We start from the raw sequence: 18,340 nt of genomic DNA on the forward strand, positions 1-18,340 counted from the left end.
GCATATTGCATATTGTTGAAACAATAAGATTTGTTACTTACACTGACAATTGACACCATTAGATAATAACAATAATAATAATAAATTTTATTTTTAATGCACTTTTCATTTAGGCAAAAATCTCAAAGTGCTACATTTAAGATGACAATCATGAAATAAAAACAGCAATCAGATAAAATAATTGAAAAAAGAAGATGTGGGCATCTGAGGGTTGTTGTTTGTTTTGTAGTTATTAGTATTTTACATAGGTAAGAATAATTATTAAAAATTGGTTTGCATCTGTTCAGCTGTCATTCTAATCGCACGTTGACCAAAAACATTGGGATACCATTTTATTGTTTTATTATTCAAATCTGTTTTCTAAGGTCAGAATGTCTTTCTGTCATATCAAGTGCTTTGTTAGAGACTTATCTGCTTCAGTCACATTATTGTGTGTATAGATGCTTCCCCAAACAGAGTGTGGCCTCTTTAATCATTAACATAACCAACAAAATATGACAGCAAGTAACTGAGTAGCTATAAAAGCACTTTTTATTGTTTTATTGTAAGTTGGTGAACTTAGATTAGTCATCACTGAGCAATGGCCAGATGTTTTTGTCAGCAACATAGACAGCAGATATGGTCAGAATTAAAGTTATTTAGTGTATTCTGTTATGTGACTTTATGGGTAAACTTGTTCTTACCAGCACCTGCATCTCTTCTCCATCATTCAAATTGCTATTTAAATACAATTTCTGAAAACAAGTACTTTTAAGGTGCAACTTCACATAAGACTATAGCACTGTAAATCATCGTAAATATGACTAATTTTAGCTACATTAACTTCTGGAACTTATAATGCCATAGTGTCTAGATTTACTATTAAATTACTTTGATTATTCTCAATAATTATTAACACAGTAGGGTCTCACTAAGTTATTCAATATTTTATATAATTTCTTTAGGTTTCATTTCTAATATGTAACTTTTTCAGGTATGATTGTGTTTAGTCTTGTAAGGTTGATTTAGTAATGGTAGTCATAATCTTTTTAACTGGAAGGCCATTTGGTTCAGTGGCTGTTGTCTTAAATGTTCTATAAAAAAGTGTTGACTTGCCTTTGCTATTGTATCTTGTTTATTTTGCATTTTTGCAATTTTATTTTGCTGAATTTATTTTTATTATTCGACTCATTTGTCATTTGCTTTATTGTAAACTAAAAGTATCATCATCATCATCATCATCATCATCATTATTAAAGAATGTGAAATGGCCTTTTTTGCTTAGAGCACAGTGTCTCACACTTGAAAACTTGAAAACACTGCAATAATCAGTAGAGGTCAGTACTAATGCAGCTGCACCTGTAAGTCACGTTTTCTATGATTTAATTCAGTCACTTTCTGTTTATTTACGTTTAGATTGTTGTTGTTTTGGTTTATCTGTAAAGTAAATAGTAATGAATCGACATTGATATGGTGAAGTTGACAGATTGTGTTCATTTTGAAAGGTGTGAATGAAGCATCAGCTGTGACAGGTGACAACAACGTGACGTCACGTGGCCACCGCGGAAGTGACAGTGGAGTTTGTGTTGATGCGGAAGAGAAGCGAACCTTGTGGATGTTTTGCGATTAAAGTTGCCCGACGACGAAACGTATGTAGCAAATAACAAACAAAAAAGAGCTAGAAGGTTTACCGTTTTATTGAAACCCGTGTTTTTGTCTTATTTTACTGAAGTTTAACCGACAGAACAACTTCTAATGGCAAGCGGTAACTTACAGGTGAGTGACAAAGAGATTTACTAATCGAGCTACCTGGTTACATAAGATGGTTCTTTATCAAACGAGCAAATTCTCATCTTTTAAATATACTAAATGGCACATTAAACAACGAAAGTACGATAATTCAAATAAAATTTACCTTAGAAACTACTAGTAAGGGTGAATTATTAGTAACTGTTGGCATAATAATGGTTGTTGAATCACAGGTAATGCTTTATGTTTTAGCTAGAGTTATAATAACAACAGCTAAATTGCTAGGTACCTCTTGAATACCTCTTGAACAGACTAAAAAGTAAGGAAGTACACTTAAAAAGTCCATTGAAAGTTAAGTACATAAGTAAAAATTAAGTAAATCAGTCGATGTTTGTCAGCTTTAGGCTTCTACTTCACATGTCAGTGGAGAATATTGCGTTTTTACATTTTGTTGACAGTTTCTGTGCATTATACTTCCACATGCAAAAATACTATTTCCTGTTTGGGTTATGCATTTTTCTACTTGTCATGTTACTGAAATTGCAATCTTCATGTATTCACATCCCTTTATAAGGAATCAGTTTGCCTTTTGACGTATGTTTGTGTAACCATGAATTGGCAATACTTAAAAATTGAACTCTAGAAAAATAACATTTTCAGATCATAGGTTACTATTTTTGTCTCTGCACATTTACAGTACCTGCAATGAAATGCAGTATTTTACACTGGGGAAAAACACTGTATGCTAGCTTGTGTTTAGTTGTTATTATCTTTAGGAGCTATTTAAAGTCCCTCTGCAGTTGCTGATTTAATATCTGACAACTTATCTCTGTCTATCAAAGTAACTAATCCATTCTTCCCTTAAAATGGTTTAGATGTAAGTCTTAATCATTGCTACAACTAGAATGAGCAGATCTTTGAAGTTCCTGCTTCTGTTCACTCACTCCTCCCAACTTGCTCGAGCACACCAGCTCCCCTACAACTCAAACACTGTGGAACTACTCGATGACAACTACTTTATGTTACATGATAACAAGATGTACCATTGAAGTCATACAGCCATGCATCAGCCATGCTTGTTTGAACCAGAAACCTCCACTGAAGAAGAATAATGATACAGAAAGCCCCGCCCTGTAAAGTTGACAGTGTTGGTTCATTAGGTTTATCAAGAGTGCCAAATTAGAATATTGAAGTTTCAAATCAGCAACTTAAAATTTTATCAGTTGTTTTACCATAATTACTTATGTATCTGTTTTATTACCAAACTGGAAGCAAACACCAACCTTAAGGATTTATCAGAACATATACACACAATAAATGAGAGAATTACTACCATTCATACCACTTCATGCCTTATTTAAAAATTGTAAACCTAATTATTCTCTTTCATGTTCTTTGTTCTCAGAAAGCCATTGATCTGGCAAGCAGAGCTGCCCAGGAAGACAAAGCCAAGAACTATGAAGAGGCCTACAGATGTTATGAGAGTGCAGTGCAGTACTTCCTTCATGTTGTCAAGTGTGAGGAACTTTGCCTGTCTCAGTGACTGATTTTGACAGCATTCGTGTTATTTTAAACTCTACTTCTGTTCTACCCAGCACCGCAATCTAAGTCACTGTTATGTTGCCACAGATGAGATTCAGGGTGAACGATCGAAGCAGAGCATCAGGGCCAAGTGTGCAGACTACCTGGACAGAGCCGAGCAGCTGAAGGAATATCTGAAGAAGAAGGACAGTGCTCCTCCAGCCAAACCTGTCAAAGAGTCTGGTGACAAAGGGTGAGACTGATCAATAAATCAGACAAATGAGTTGATTTCCCTGTGTTTGCTGCTTCGGTAACTATTTGTGCTCACAGTTTGAAGTTTGCCTTAAAGATTGAGGAACTTTCTAAAAGACAACTAGTTGGTAATAATAATGGGACAATACAGACATTTTTGTTATGTAAGCTAAGTTGTTTTTTTTTGGATTATAGGTAGTGTATTTCCAAAGGATTTCTTTAAGACAGATCCATTTTAACTTGTCTAAATATGCAATGCCTATTGAAAAATGTATACATTGAAATGTTTGCCTCACTCGAGACTTGACCTGATCTTGAAGTTCACTTTTCAGATGTGTGGGATTTTAGTACCAAGCATAGAGTGCACGATTCATAGGTGGGAAATTATGTTCTACAGTGGAAACTGGATGGATTTAAGACCTTGCACTAAGAATAATTGTCTCAGAACCATTTTCATCAATCTGCAGCCACTTTGTTGATTTTATCAGCACCAGCTGCTGCACTTTTGAGCATGATGTCTACTTAGTCCTTTGTTAAACCCAGCTGGTGCAGTGCTTATTGTCTGTAGTTAAACTCTGCTTGATTAAAAAAATCTTGCCTTTGATGATGTTGCCCAGCCACGGCTGAGACTTTGGCTCCACCTACAGGCAGCCAAAGGACTGCTAAGAATACTGTTGTAGAGGCATAAAAGAAAACAATTATGGCTCTAAACAAGTTAGAGCCATAATCTGAAGCCCACTCATCCAAACACTGTGAAACTCGACACGGCTCTTCCTTTGGTACCCAAAGATACACCTGCAAAGTCTGAAGTTGAACAGATTAATGGTTGTCAAAGACCAAGAACAGACACACATACATACAGAGACACCTTACTTTATTAGGGAGAGGACCAAAGTATTTGGAACTTATGTGCAACAATGATGAAATAATACTTTGACTACTGTTACTGTTTAAATAAGCCATATCAATTAATCACATCTTAGCAAATGGCTTCATTTATTCAGCACAAAAAGCAGCATTAAAAGTTTTTCTACCTTGTTATTATGTCCAAATGGTGTTTTTTATATGCTAGAAGAAACACTGTGAGTGATCTAAGCACTCCACACCATGAGTGAAACCTAAGACACCAATCATGTGTCATTATTCTTCTTGACAATCATTTCAGTTCAAACACGAATGCCTAAAGTATTCCAGTTTTATTAATTTGCCATTGTGTGACATGGGTTCAAGATTCCAGAGTTTTTATTTGTCACATGCTCATGCACTGTGACAGATAAAAACACGACATAGAGAAATTTTACAGTTTTTAAACAGAATCGTAGATGAGCTGGTGTGCTCGAGCTGCAGCAAGCTGGAAGGATTGGCTGGAGACAGAGGAAGGAGCTTCATAGATCTGGCTGTTGTAGAGGACATAACAGTGGAGACTCACATCAAAGCCACTTTAAGGCATGAAGGGATTGTTGTCCTGAAAAAAAGTGTTCTAATGGGGTTGAATCAATAACCTCAGAGGGATTTTAATGTAACTGAAACAGTGACTTCTATAAATCAGTCTGTATTTATTTATAAATGGATGTGAGTAAGTTACAGGTGCGACAAGATTTCCAAATCTAGTTTTTCCTGTGTAAAAAGTTTCTTCTTCACTCCACTGAATTCCTCCAGTCCTCTGAAATCGCCAGTACACATGGTGGTATGTTGATAAATCTGCAACCTCTGATGTTTTGAAGCGCCGGAGCTGAGTGCCAATCTGCATGACTGCCTGCTGCATTTACCTTCATTAAATCACCTGCAGTTTACAGTGGGCTGCTACAAAGTAACCACACACACCTCCACACACTTCAGACAGCTCGGTTATAACTCTGGTCTGAAAGCAGCCAACAGATGCTGATTATTTTTGGGTGTCTCCATCTTACTTCCACAATTTCCACAAAAAAACGGTGCCTCATGTTCTGCTATGTCGATTTTTAACATTTTTCTGTGTAGTTTAATGCAGACTTAAGACTGAAATATCGTTAAATGAATGCACTTTGCACCATCCACACCATAACATGATCAGCTGATGAAAGGGCTTCGTCATCAGCTGAGGTGTTGTCATCATGCTTGACTGTGATTGGTTCGGTCATTTTAGAGTGACGAGATCATTCATATGAATTATTAATTGCTAAAGCCTGATCTATAATTAACTCGAGTCAACAGTTTTACACTTTAGCACTGAGGAAATCCCCCAAAGGCTCTGTGCCAAAATCTACGCACTTTGCACTTGCAGGATTTAAATTGATCACACTTACAGGGAAGTATTTAATTGATGGTGTCCCAGTTGAACAGTGTTGATATCTTGCTTTTCATTCCATTAATTTTAAGTCCTTGTCAGGAACTTTCCCATAAATCTCCGGTTCCATCGCTGCTTCCTACATTAAAATTATTAAGGATTGTGTGACTGTATCTGTCAAGTATTGTTTGGTTACCAATGAAAGCTAATATATTGCAATGAGTCGTGTTTTTGTTGCAATTTTAGCAGTGAAAGCGATGAAGGGGACGATCCAGAGAAGAAGAAATTCCAAAATCAACTCTCAGGTGAACTACACTGCGGCAGAATTTAATTACATTCCATAAAATACGTAAATGTTCGGTCTATAAAGAGTTTCTGATCTCCTTACAGGTGCCATTGTTATGGAAAAGCCAAACATTAAGTGGGACGATGTTGCCGGACTTGAGGGAGCCAAAGAGGCTCTAAAAGAAGCTGTCATCCTGCCCATCAAATTCCCACATCTGTTTACAGGTTGAAAACCAGAGCTAGAGTTTTACACCTCCTGAAACTGCTGTGAATATGTGCGTTTTTTTTAATTAATTAATTTTTTAATAAAAGTACTTCATCTGTTTGAGCAGGAAAACGAACTCCTTGGCGAGGGATCCTTCTGTTTGGCCCTCCAGGAACAGGAAAATCCTATCTGGCCAAGGCGGTGGCCACAGAAGCCAATAACTCCACCTTCTTCTCCATCTCCTCCTCTGACCTTGTGTCCAAGTGGTTGGGGGAAAGTGAAAAGTGAGGCCCAGGTCATTTAGAAAATAATTCATCTGAGGATATAAGAAACAGACTGCTAAAAAAAACCCAACTATTTTCTCTCCACCTCTGTCTTTCTCCAGGTTGGTGAAGAACCTGTTCAGTCTAGCCCGAGAAAACAAACCATCGATCATTTTCATTGATGAGATCGACTCCCTCTGTGGCTCCAGGAGCGAGAACGAGAGTGAAGCAGCGCGCAGAATCAAGACGGAGTTCCTCGTCCAGATGCAGGGTGAGCAAAAGGAGATACCTGATAATTGCAGATAATAGCCGAAAAGCTCTACATTAAGTAGTGTAAGAAATGCCTTTCTCCTCTTGGGGTTCAGCTACTAGATTTCATTATTGAATAAACTAACAGTTATTTTCTCAGTTTTTAATTTCTCTAATTGTTTTGTCTACAAAATATTTCCACAACCCAAGGTAATGTATTTAAGTGCTCATTTTAGTTGAACATCCCAAAACCCCAAAGATGTCCATTTACTGTGACTTATGACAAAAACACTGTTGCACTGGAAAACATGAAAAACTATTTTTGTTTTACTAAAGCAGCTGATGCTTTAGCTTTAATCTGCTTCTACCTGTACTTTAGTCTACTTCTGCATGTAGTTTTATCTTCTTCTATCTATACTTCAGTCGACTTCTTCCTGTGCTTTTATCTACTTCTACCTGTACTTTTAACTACTACTGCATGTAGTTTTATGTACTTCTACATGTACTTTTATCTACACCTGCTTTGCAGTTGACTGATTAATTGACTTTTTTAGATTTAACTACCTTGTGCTGCTCTATCCTCCTGTCAGGTGTTGGAAATGACAATGATGGAATCCTGGTCCTGGGAGCAACAAATATACCATGGACATTGGACTCAGCTATCAGGAGAAGGTTAGCTAAACTTACATCTATAGAATTAAAGTCCTAACTAATCGATTCTGGTCATCATTCAGAACTGGTTTTCGTCCCGTTGTAAGGGTTACCAACCAGGATTTAAGTGGTTAAATGCCTCGTAATGGCTGGTTGAACCTTTTGTGCGTGTCTCAGGTTTGAAAAACGAATCTACATTCCTCTGCCGGAGGAGCACGCCCGCTCCTTCATGTTCAAACTGCATCTGGGCTCCACCCCCAACGACCTGACAGAGATGGACTTCGTGAGTCTGGGCAAAAAGACGGCGGGCTACTCTGGAGCTGACGTCAGTATAATCGTCAGGGACGCCCTCATGCAGCCTGTCAGGAAGGTTCAGACAGCTACTCACTTCAAAAAGGTAAAACTGCTGTAACTGTCACACCTGCACTTGTTATCACACCTGTTGAATTTCTATCTGAATCAAAGAGTCCTTTGGGAATCCCACTGGAATATATTATTCCATATTAATACTGACTGCCATATTTCACTGAAGCTGATCTGACGAGACCCACGCCTTACTTCCCTTTATGTAAAGAACAACTACGTTAGCTGACATTTCTGTAGAAATCATAAAATTTTTTTAAAAAGTTAATTCAGAATCATTATCAGAGGTAGATGATGAAGTTAGACGTTCCCTAAAGATAAATTACCACTATTGTTGTTGAGATTTCAAAGTGTTTTAATTCAAGCTGGAGCATGTGACTTTTTCCACACAAATAAAGGTCTTTTTCATTCAAGCCTTGAGCAGAAGCGTTCACACAATGCTGAGTAAGCCTGTCAGCATCAGGTAGATCACTTTGTATTTTGCAGTACACCAGTGTTTTAGATGTGGTTTTCTGCCTGGTGCATTGCTACTTTACCTAACAGATTGGTTGAGCTAAAAATGAGGAGCCATGGTAATGAGAGAGATGGAACAGATGGCAGTATATGAGAATATGGTGGAGTCTATGGTTGACAACCCTAGGAAGTCTCTGTAAGCAGCTTCTGATGCTGCATATATAAAAAAAATAGTGATTCAAGTCTAAAATAAAACAATGATTGACGCTGAGGCATACATTAGAAGCATTCATTAAGATAAGATAAGATAGACTTTATTAATCTCACAAAGGAGAAATTTAACATTGGTGGTGTTATCAGTCTTACTGCCCAAAAGGGGAGACTAGAGTCTTTCACTTCAGGTTTAATACATAGAATTTTATCAGCAAAAGATCACGTGCATACATATATATAGGAGATATTGTTCGTCTGATGACTCCCAAAGCAATGCTGCAGTTAACCTTAGTTTTGTGCTGCATTTTAAGACCTTTGAGTTCAATGTTTTGGTGTCACAGCCTACAACTTTACTGGTCCCTGCTCTTATAGTGTTGTTTTAACTACAATAGAGAAGAAGCTCTTTTAAATGCTGCATCAAACAGCAGCCAGACACAGTTACTGGCTAGCTCATGGAGCATTTAGCAGCTAAAGAACCAGATGTTTGCCTCTGGAGTTGTTATAGACCAAAAGAGCTTAAAAGAGAGTGAGTTGCTTTCACTAGGTGGTCAGAAGCAGGGCTCTGAATAAATAACATTGTTATGTCAGGTTGGATGTGTATAAAAGCTGACAACAAGCTAACAAATTTGCTGTATTGACTTAAAAAGTGATAATACAGTCTGTTAGTTGTATATCTACAGCTTGTTTCTGCTTTCTCAAGCATCCTAAGTCAACAAAACTTCCAAAATTGTCACTAGATAATAAATACAGACTTCTCAACCTAAAATAGCTTCACCGACACTGGGATTAAGCGTTCTCTTTACTATTTGTATTTATTTGGGTCTTCTTGGGTGCATCCACACACACTAATTCAGGTTCGAGGGACATCATTTAACAATCCTGGCGTAGTAGTGGACGACCTGCTGACTCCCTGCTCGCCTGGAGATCCCAACGCCGTGCCGATGACCTGGATGGACGTCCCTGGCGAGAAACTTCTGGAGCCGGTTGTGTGCATGGTAAGAAAAGATTCAACTGTCTGCCGGTCATGGTTGTTGATGAACAGTGATCGGATCTAGTCTGACTTTCCTCATTTTCTACGTACAGAATGACATGCTGAGGTCACTATCAAGCACCAAGCCGACAGTGAACGAGCAGGACTTGGATAAGCTGAAGAAGTTTACTGAAGATTTTGGGCAAGAAGGCTGATGACACTCACTGTCTCCTCATAAATGGGATAATTATCTGTCAAAAATGGTGGAAGAGTTCCACAAGAGGTCGCTGTAGCCCAAAGTTCATACTCGCACCCCTTTTTTTTAATCAACCACTAATAAGAGAATCAACTGTTTCAGCACTATTAACCTATCAGTCTGCAGAGGTTTTACATTTTTAAGGATTTTTTTCATATTTCTTTTACTTATTACCAAATAATACTTTGTTTTCTTTAATGAAAGTGTATTACTGTTTACTTCAAGTAGAAGAAGGTGCTGCTACGGTGAGTTGATGCACCTTTCCGGCGCTACATTCTTCTTTTTGATGTCAAGAGCGAACTGGGTTTCATGGTTGTCTTTTATAAATGGGAATTTACACTATCAAATCTGACTCAACTTTAAACATGTATATAATATTTTAGTGGTTATTTTATTCCACGACATACAAACTTCTGCTGCTGAGTTTCTAAAAATTAAATACAATAACACTTTTGAAAGCATTTCTAAATCCGAATAAACTTCCCAGTGAAGTTTAATGCACATTTTCTGCACATTTAATTACCATCTCGTTATATTAGACTGTTTCTACATCTTGCTGTAATCAAGCTGCATTTCCAAACTGTCATACTTTACTTGTCGATTATATTTTGAGTTATTTATAGATATATACTCAAACTGTGTCGCCTTTGGGTTTAAAATATATTTAAGTGTTTCTTTTGGGGGTTTGCACAGGTTACATAAATAAAAAAAGGAGGTCATATGTACTTTTCTTGTATCTTATTCGATATGTTCTGTGAACAAAAGTCTCAGGGTTAAATAAACAAAACAGAGCAAAAAAAAGGAGTCATTATTAACTTTGTGAATATATTTAATTGTTAAAATACATCTCTTAGCTCTAACGCAGGGTAAATCATAATTTAATTAGTACATTTATTAAGCAAAATATAACAGGTTTCACTTAATTTCACATCTACAAATAAATTGAAGACCTGTAGAAAAATGACATCAATGATGCGCTGCTTGCAAAACCAAAATACTTTTACATCTCTTCAGTTGGTTTCATTGATAAGTAAAGTACCTGTTTGATGTGCAAACCAAGATGTTTACCATTAAGCAGAAGTTACTATTTTGAATGCAAACATAATTAACCTGAAAACATTCAAGGCTTTTGGAGTGGAAAAAAAATTACCAGGCCATTTGAAATGTCACTTAATCTCAAGAGTATGATTTACCTGATCTACGAGAATAAAAACCAGAACAGAAATTTTAACACACTTCAAATGAAAAGTATGACTCAACAGCTGCCAATGAAAGAAATGACCGTAAATAAAGCATTCAGACATGAGTCAAGAGGAGTGATGTCCCTTTTCACTCAAATGCAAGTGTTTCTCCATACAGACTTATTATTTCTAGTAAAGACAATATCATTACCAGATTCTACTAAACCGTTCCCTCCAAATATTACAATGAAAGTGATTATTGCTTTTCATTTATCCACTTCTCTACATAACACTCATCACAGGCTGCCTCCACCATTAATAACCTGAGGAACTGGAGAAACACTGCATATTCACAACCAAAACAAAGTAAAATAAAAAAAGTACAGTACACAGAAAGTAACATAAAAGCAGTGGAAAAAAATACCAAACACTGTAAAGATTACTTTGCATATACAAAGGACACCTGTGACCCGTGAAACAACCTTATCTGAGAGGACCTGAAGTGTACGATGAAACGAGTAGCGTCTGTACTTGTTGTTATAATAACTATTAAAAGTGAGTAATAGTTGTATTTTTTTGGGTTAAGAACATTCATATTCAGATGATACAAAAGGGTTGGGAAACAGCAACACAGGGCATATGAGAAAGTGCTAACAGTATATATCATATATACTTATACAGACAGGTGACAAATTAAAGGAAAACCTGACTTTGAGCCCTACAGTGAGGGGATCTGGTGACCGTTATGCTGCTGTGGGCATTTGTTTTTGTTTTTTTTTTTAGAGTAAAGCAAATCAATATATGACCGATATATCTTGCCTGATCGGACTCTTCAAGGATAGCGAAGCCCCCCCATTCACTGACTAATGAAAATGATGTATATGCTTTGGCTTTCACAATCACCAGATCTCAAACAAATGGAAGATGCTAATGCTTTGGTGCTATTCATAATTTTGCATACCTGCATCTACCTGTTTGCTACCACTTGGGGGCTGGGGTCAGAAATCTGGGGAACAACCAGAACTGTAGGCTACACTTGTTTGTGCCATCGTTGGTCCTTTTTTTTTTTTTTTGCTTTGGTGCAGAAAAGTGCTAAACTGGATCAGTGATGTGCAGCAGGTCTGTTGTATTTGCAGTCACAAGCTAGTCGACCTTCTCAGCCAAATCAACCTATGCATAGCATCAGTGGTTGTTGGAAGACTGGACATAATTGCACCTCCATATCCTCTGCCTTAGCTAAATTCCCTTTGGCCAGATACCAACAGGGAACTAAAAATCCACCTGAAGACAGCATGCTCCACCACCATCATCAATACGCAAAATATTTTTTGGAAGAATAGTTCAGTAGAGTTCTAGAGACTTAAAGCATCAACACTAAAGTGCATGGAAGCAGTTCTGACTTCATGTCATGGCCCAACATCTTACTAAGACACTTAATTCTGCTTTTTTCCTTTAATTTGTCGCCTGTGTGTATATATAGTTAAATATCAAGGATTTTTTTTATTTTAGGACACGTAGTGAGTAATTCACTGCCCATCACAATCATGCTTCATAGATGTAGCCCAACAGATACATTTCATTCGAACTCATGTGATGGCACACAGAAGAAGCCATATGCTGTGAATAGAGGGAACTGTGTGCTAATAAATGTTACGTTAGTCACGACACTAAAAGACAGAGAAAAGAGAGCCGAGTGCCAAACCAGTGGCTGCTCCGGCCAGCATGCCCAAAGCCACATCTCCTCCGTCTTCACGCTGTCGCTCCCGAATAATAACGCGGTTCACTTCGGGAGCAGCGTACCCACCTAAAAAAACACAACCGTAAAATGACATTTAATCTTGTTCAAATTAATTCTTATGTTTCGGCTCAAGTTGCAACTAGTTAGTTCTAGATGCGCTGCTCTGGCATTCATGTTCTCTTCGGGATGAACTGTAATACCTTTTGGTTGCTTAAATTTGAATCTAATGCTGTCAGCAGCTCAATTTTTTATGTAAATACCTCTATTCTACTTCAGCTGCACTCTCTGTTCGGTGCTGATGTTTAGTGCTAAACTACAGTGATAAACATTCTACCTGCTAAACATCAGCATGTTAGCATTGTTTGTGTTTACATGCTAACATTAGCATTTAGCTCAAAATCACATTCATAGAGCTGCCAGCATAGCTCTAGACTCTTATTGTTCAAATGAAGTGTCCAAAAAACAGAGAAAGCACAATAACGGAAGTATCAATTTAACTTCAAAACAAATTACACTATTTCATGTCACTGAGAGGCATCTTATGTACAATTGAATGGTTTACTTGTGCTGAAAAATGTAAAGTTATTTACCTTGGTACTGATAGGGATAAGCAACAGCGTAGGGCTGCCCATCAGCAGAGTATACAATCTGGGTAGCATGTGGGGGAGCTGGAACATAGTCTCCATATGGACCTGGGGCATAAACCTGGTGAAAAATTACACAAAAGGGTTACATGAAGGATAACCTGAGCAAGCATGCACTTCACATTTTATAATAACCTGTTTCAGTGTTAATTTCACTAATGCTTATCACCCAATACCTCTTTTAAACATTTTTGTTGCTGCACCAGTAGATGGCAGCAGTCTCCAGGTTTCTTTGTTGTTTTGTAGCATTCTTATTTGTGATTTTACTTAGATCATTGGCGTGGTTTTCACTTGGGATGGGTCATGTCACACCAAGGTAAAGTGTAGTGATTAAATGTATCATACAGTCCAAAAACATAAATGATGTACAGTAATATTATAAATAGCACTATCTTTCCAAAGGCTCCAACACTGCAGGGTAATTCCCTTTAGTGATAACCCCTTACATTGGGTTTGTTACTCTAAATATCTCTCCTTTGCCCCCAATACAAAGCAAAAATGTGTGTTAAACTTAGATGACTTCTTATCAGTCACATGCGTACTCTGCATTCCTTTTACCTGTGGGGGAGCGTATTCTGAGTAGGGAGGAGGAGCAGATGCCATCACTTCCTGCGCAAAGCCGATCTGGGGAGTAGCGACCACCTAAAAAATAACAAACAACGCAAATGAGGCCAAGCAAACTCAACGACAACACTGAGTGGTGTGATGTTAAGACGAGTGGAAACAGTAAAGAATTCTGATAAACACTGAGTGTTCCCCTCACAAAGACAGTTCCTTCTAGGTTACCATCACAGCGGTATGAAAAATAGAAAATGAGAACTCTCTCATATATCAAAATATCCCTAACTTCCAGTTTTTTTAAATAAAATGTTGCGCAGTCTGAGTTCAATTTCAGTCCAGGCTTATTTATCAATAAGATAAATAAGATTTGTTTTGGAACAGACAGATTGTCCTATGCTAAATTTGGTGAACACAGCTTAACCCCAATAACTTATAATCCATAATAAAATCTCACCGTGTTTATTCTGGCATCCTGAAGTGCCATGGTCCAGGCTCTAAACGAGAGAGAAGAAATCAGGTCATCTACAAACTAAAATGTCTATTCTGAAAACAAATATAAACTAAACTCAAAATGTTCAACTTCCCCAACACAAAAATAAAACTATTTAATAATACATCGAACCGATATAACCACTCAGTGTTTATGCAGACTTACAAAGCATCATCGGCGCTGTCTGCACACAGGCTGATGACCCGTCCATCCCTGCACACTATCTGCAGCAAGGCATCACGCGTCTTCCCCTCCGGTGGGTTCAGCTCTAAAAAGCAACGTGGCATAAACAGAAAGGTGACGCATTTAAAATAGGAGCAAAAACAGGAGTGAGTGTGAAACCGTGCCATCAGCATGACCACATGACAAGTACCCTGACATGCAGCGGAGCTACGGATGTTAATGCAGTTGACCCTCATGTGGATGTCATCCTCCATGTCACGCCGCTGTTGGTCATTGTAGAACACGAGTCGTCCATCAGCCCACAAGTCAAACCAGTTTCTTTTCCACCGACGCAGTATGGTGCCTTACGTGGAAATTTGATACGGTTAAGTTTATTTTTACAGTCAGTCACAGCATGTTTACCTTGGTGATATTACAATGCTTATTAAATGCAATATTGAGATTTTAATCTCAAGGGACATCCTTGCTGATTAAATACAAAATTAAGTAAAAACAGGGGAAATACGTGGCTACTCACTTTGTCGATGGAGCCAGCCACTCTTTACCATAGCCATCCTAGAGGGAACAGCTGAAACAATAAAATGTGTACAGTATTTGTCAGTGGCTGAGGAAGTTTTCAGATCTTTCAGGGCTCTAGAGTAACTTTTTCACTGGTGGCACCGGTGTGACCAACTTTCTCGATTGGTCCCACCTCCCACTTTGTCACAGGCAAAACACATCACTCGCTGATCATCTGATTATTGATAGACACCATATTTACCAATGTCCCCTAAACGCCCCACATTGCTGCTGCTGGGTGGCTGCAGTGTGCTCACACAGGTGTGTGACCAAAGATGACCTTGAAAAGAGTAAACTGGGCCATTCCAATATCACTAGTTCAGTATCTTCTAGGGTTAAACCCGAAAATCCGAACATTCGGTCATTGTGGTGTTATCCAAATATTAATATCAAGATCCCAGTACTCAGATCCCCATTTACATGTTACATGATACAAATATGGCATGGAAGAAGAAGGACAAGGAAATACAACATATTATTATAACTTTGTAATAATTTTATTTTGTACATAATATTACAAATATAACATCATTAGATTGTCAATATTGAAGCAACATTGTGTCAGCAGCATGTTACTGTTGTTGCTGCCAGGTGGAGCTAGTTTGAATTACTTTATGTAGAGCTTTACATACAGAAGACAACAATTTGAATACTTCATGAGAGAAGATCAATTTTTTTCTCTAATCTTTGATTTTTGGTTAGAGTTAGGAGCTTTGGAATGTTTATTGGAACAAAACCAGGTGAGAGATATATAGAGGGGAAAATCCCTTTTTTGTGGAGTCATTCCAATTCATGGACATCTGAAATGGGACCTCAACTTCACACTTCTATTTCTTTAAGACGTCAGATGCCAAAGAGGGTGGAAACCACTGATTTAATCTCGAACGATGTATCATATTTTCCAAGCTTGTTTTATTATCCACTGTGAAAAAATCTTCCTCTACAAAGTAACTATAGCTCTCCGATAAATCTACTGGAGCAGAAAGTATGATCTTTCCCTCTGAACTGTAGTGGGGTTGATGTATAAAACAGCATACAGTGGAAATAGTCAAATATACAGCAAGTACCTCCTCAAAACTGTACATAAGCGCAGTACTTGACTAAATATACTTAGATAATTTCTACCAATGGTTTCTGTCACTACTGAAGCAAGCTGAGGACTGATGACTGGGTGTGTCATAACAAAACAAACCTCGTGACTGTTTGCACTAAGAGCACGTCTACATAAATATTTTCAGAAACTAATAGAAAAACTATACAATATGGGTACAATAGCCTTAACGTCAGATGACTGAGAAGATATTAAGCTACAGATTAAGAAAAAAAATTGAGCTTATCACGAAAACTAAATTTGTAGCTTCACATGAGCTCATGGACATAAATGTCCATGAGCTCATGTGAAGCTACAAATTTAGTTTTCGTGATAAGCTCAATTTTTTTTTGTCAATATGGTATATATTGTCAAATATATACCATATATTTAACATTACATAAGCATAAACTGGGTAATTAAGAGTGCTATTAGTTTCAGTGTCTGGTAAAACACCCCATTATATATGTATAGTTATCGTGGTTTTTACTGTTTATTAGTGGCTAATCTTAGTGGTTTCACATAATGATAGGCCAGGTATAAGTAGGTTATCCTCGTGTCTAATAAATACAGGCTTCAAAGGTAAGACAGTGCTGAATTACTCATGATGCCAGCACGACAGATAAATTGTAATTACATTGTTAAGTTCATATGGCTAGCTAGTTGTTCTCTGATACGTAAGTTACCCTAGTTAGCGAGCTAACATCGGTATAAACATATCACCAGCGAGCTAACCTGTTATATCTGTGTTCACAGTTAGCTAAAACGCTACAACTTGTTCTTATAAGAAAAGATAACTCTACATTATTCGGTTGTTACTTACTGAATTTTCTTTTGTCTTTCAGGGAAAGATGAAATTTTCCGATAGGAGACAACAAATGCGGAAGTGAGATTTTTTTTAAAAAGGATGATGCTTTTCTCGGAGATATAAACACTGACCGGAAACACGGAGTGGACGAGGCTCCGCACGGTCGTTATTTTCCTCGTCCACGGCGCCCGTTAGCCCCGTCCACAGAGCATCTTCACGAACGCGCTGATCTTCGGAAGAGGGAGGCGTTTGTTTTGAGTGACGTCACTCGTCAGCTGGAAAATGCTAGCAAAGAGCAGTGGGGGCGCGCTTGTTACCGCTCCGCGCCTGCGTGAGCGCTCACATGACCAACACAGTGGAAGCTCAGTTCAGATTCTAAACTGATAACTGCACAATTTTCAAATTGTTTCAGTGAGGAAATTTGCAGTGTTTCAGCAGCAAAAGGGAAACAGGGCAAACATGTAAGGAACATTAGCAGAAAAAGAAAAACAAACCAAAAAAATATACATAAGTAATGGTTCTTCTGTATGTACATATTCAGACAACATTAATCTGGATGAGGAAAAGAACATTATTACATATATATTAGTACTGAGCCAATATAAACACATATTTGTGTCATATTTTCCTAAATGTATCCATTCTTTTTTAAGCATAGCTGTATAAAATAAGATACAATTTTAGTAATCCTGCACTAGGAAAATGTGCAGTGTTACATCAACTAATGGGATAGAGGAAACAAGTAAGAAACATCAGTAGAAAAGTAAAAATAACACAAAATTTAAAATTCATAAGTAACAATTCTTCAATTTGTGGATATTCATATTGTACCAGTTCGTCTGGATGTGGAAAATAACACCATTACACATCGATACTCAACCAAAATATGAACACAGCATGTCATATTTTATAAATCAAATTCTATCTATTAATTTTTAAACATTGGGGAAGAAGATAAGTCTTTATTATAACAACAGTGGAGAGATTTGCAGTGTTTCAGCAGCAAAGTTTATAGTGCAAACATGTAAGCAATAACACACATTTAACATCTTATGCTTATATTTTTTAAAATTATGTTTATATTTTTAGAACATGTTTTTCCACATATGTTTATCTATGTATTTATTTGAACGGCTTGTATTTTTAAAATTTTGAATGGGAGCAACTGCAGCATAAGCAATTTCCCCCCAAGGCTCAATAAAGGGATTCTGATTCTGATAAATGTACAAAATATCTATAATATACAGCATAGAAAGTGTTGCTATTGCACCAAATCGGAGTGTGGCAATATTATTATTATTTTTTTGTTTTGTTTTTTGGGGTGTGCAATGATAATTGTACAGTCTGACAGCAGCAGGAAGGAAGCACCTGCAGCATCTCTCCATCACACACCAACAGTGAAGCCGTCTGTC

General features: G+C 37.4%; 2 protein-coding genes across 3 annotated transcripts; one reads left to right on the forward strand and one right to left on the reverse strand.

Annotated features, from left to right (window-relative positions):
• Window positions 1-27: 27 nt before the first annotated feature.
• Window positions 28-10,400, forward strand: LOC110966998 (vacuolar protein sorting-associated protein 4B-like). Its single transcript, XM_051947174.1, has 12 exons — window positions 28-1,628; window positions 1,712-1,755; window positions 3,134-3,245; window positions 3,358-3,502; window positions 6,014-6,072; window positions 6,158-6,277; window positions 6,385-6,541; window positions 6,643-6,791; window positions 7,360-7,441; window positions 7,598-7,817; window positions 9,304-9,444; window positions 9,533-10,400. The coding sequence occupies exons 2-12, from the start codon at window positions 1,735-1,737 to the stop codon at window positions 9,632-9,634; spliced, it is 1,308 nt and encodes a 435-aa protein (XP_051803134.1). The 5' UTR covers window positions 28-1,628; window positions 1,712-1,734; the 3' UTR covers window positions 9,635-10,400.
• A 1,220-nt stretch (window positions 10,401-11,620) lies between these two features.
• plekhb2 (pleckstrin homology domain containing, family B (evectins) member 2) lies at window positions 11,621-17,170 on the reverse strand. 2 transcript variants are annotated; one of them, XM_022216510.2, is made up of 8 exons: window positions 17,060-17,170; window positions 14,990-15,040; window positions 14,663-14,815; window positions 14,455-14,557; window positions 14,254-14,293; window positions 13,797-13,880; window positions 13,185-13,299; window positions 11,621-12,660 (listed from the first exon to the last, which is right to left on the reverse strand). In XM_022216510.2, the coding sequence occupies exons 2-8, from the start codon at window positions 15,024-15,026 to the stop codon at window positions 12,524-12,526; spliced, it is 669 nt and encodes a 222-aa protein (XP_022072202.1). In that variant the 5' UTR covers window positions 15,027-15,040; window positions 17,060-17,170; the 3' UTR covers window positions 11,621-12,523. The 2 variants fall into 2 exon arrangements, with proteins under 2 accessions (XP_022072202.1, XP_022072201.1); XM_022216509.2 differs by having other exon boundaries at window positions 16,944-17,062.
• Window positions 17,171-18,340: the final 1,170 nt, after the last annotated feature.

Source organism: Acanthochromis polyacanthus, chromosome 4 (genome assembly GCF_021347895.1).
Source record: "Acanthochromis polyacanthus isolate Apoly-LR-REF ecotype Palm Island chromosome 4, KAUST_Apoly_ChrSc, whole genome shotgun sequence".
NCBI lineage: Eukaryota > Metazoa > Chordata > Actinopteri > Pomacentridae > Acanthochromis > Acanthochromis polyacanthus.

Bases quoted from the DNA above. Each gene is read 5' to 3' on its own strand.
- LOC110966998 (XM_051947174.1), top strand. From the start codon at position 1,735: ATGGCAAGCGGTAACTTACAG. The intron at 3,246-3,357 runs GTGAGGAACTTT...ATGTTGCCACAG, and splicing joins CTTCCTTCATGTTGTCAAGT to ATGAGATTCAGGGTGAACGA. The intron at 3,503-6,013 runs GTGAGACTGATC...TTGCAATTTTAG, and splicing joins AAAGAGTCTGGTGACAAAGG to CAGTGAAAGCGATGAAGGGG.
- plekhb2 (XM_022216510.2), bottom strand. From the start codon at position 15,026: ATGGCTATGGTAAAGAGTGGCTGGCTCCATCGACAAA. The intron at 13,300-13,796 runs GTAAAAGGAATG...ATTTTTCACCAG, and splicing joins CAGAATACGCTCCCCCACAG to GTTTATGCCCCAGGTCCATA. The intron at 12,661-13,184 runs GTAAATAACTTT...GTGTTTTTTTAG, and splicing joins TTATCCCTATCAGTACCAAG to GTGGGTACGCTGCTCCCGAA.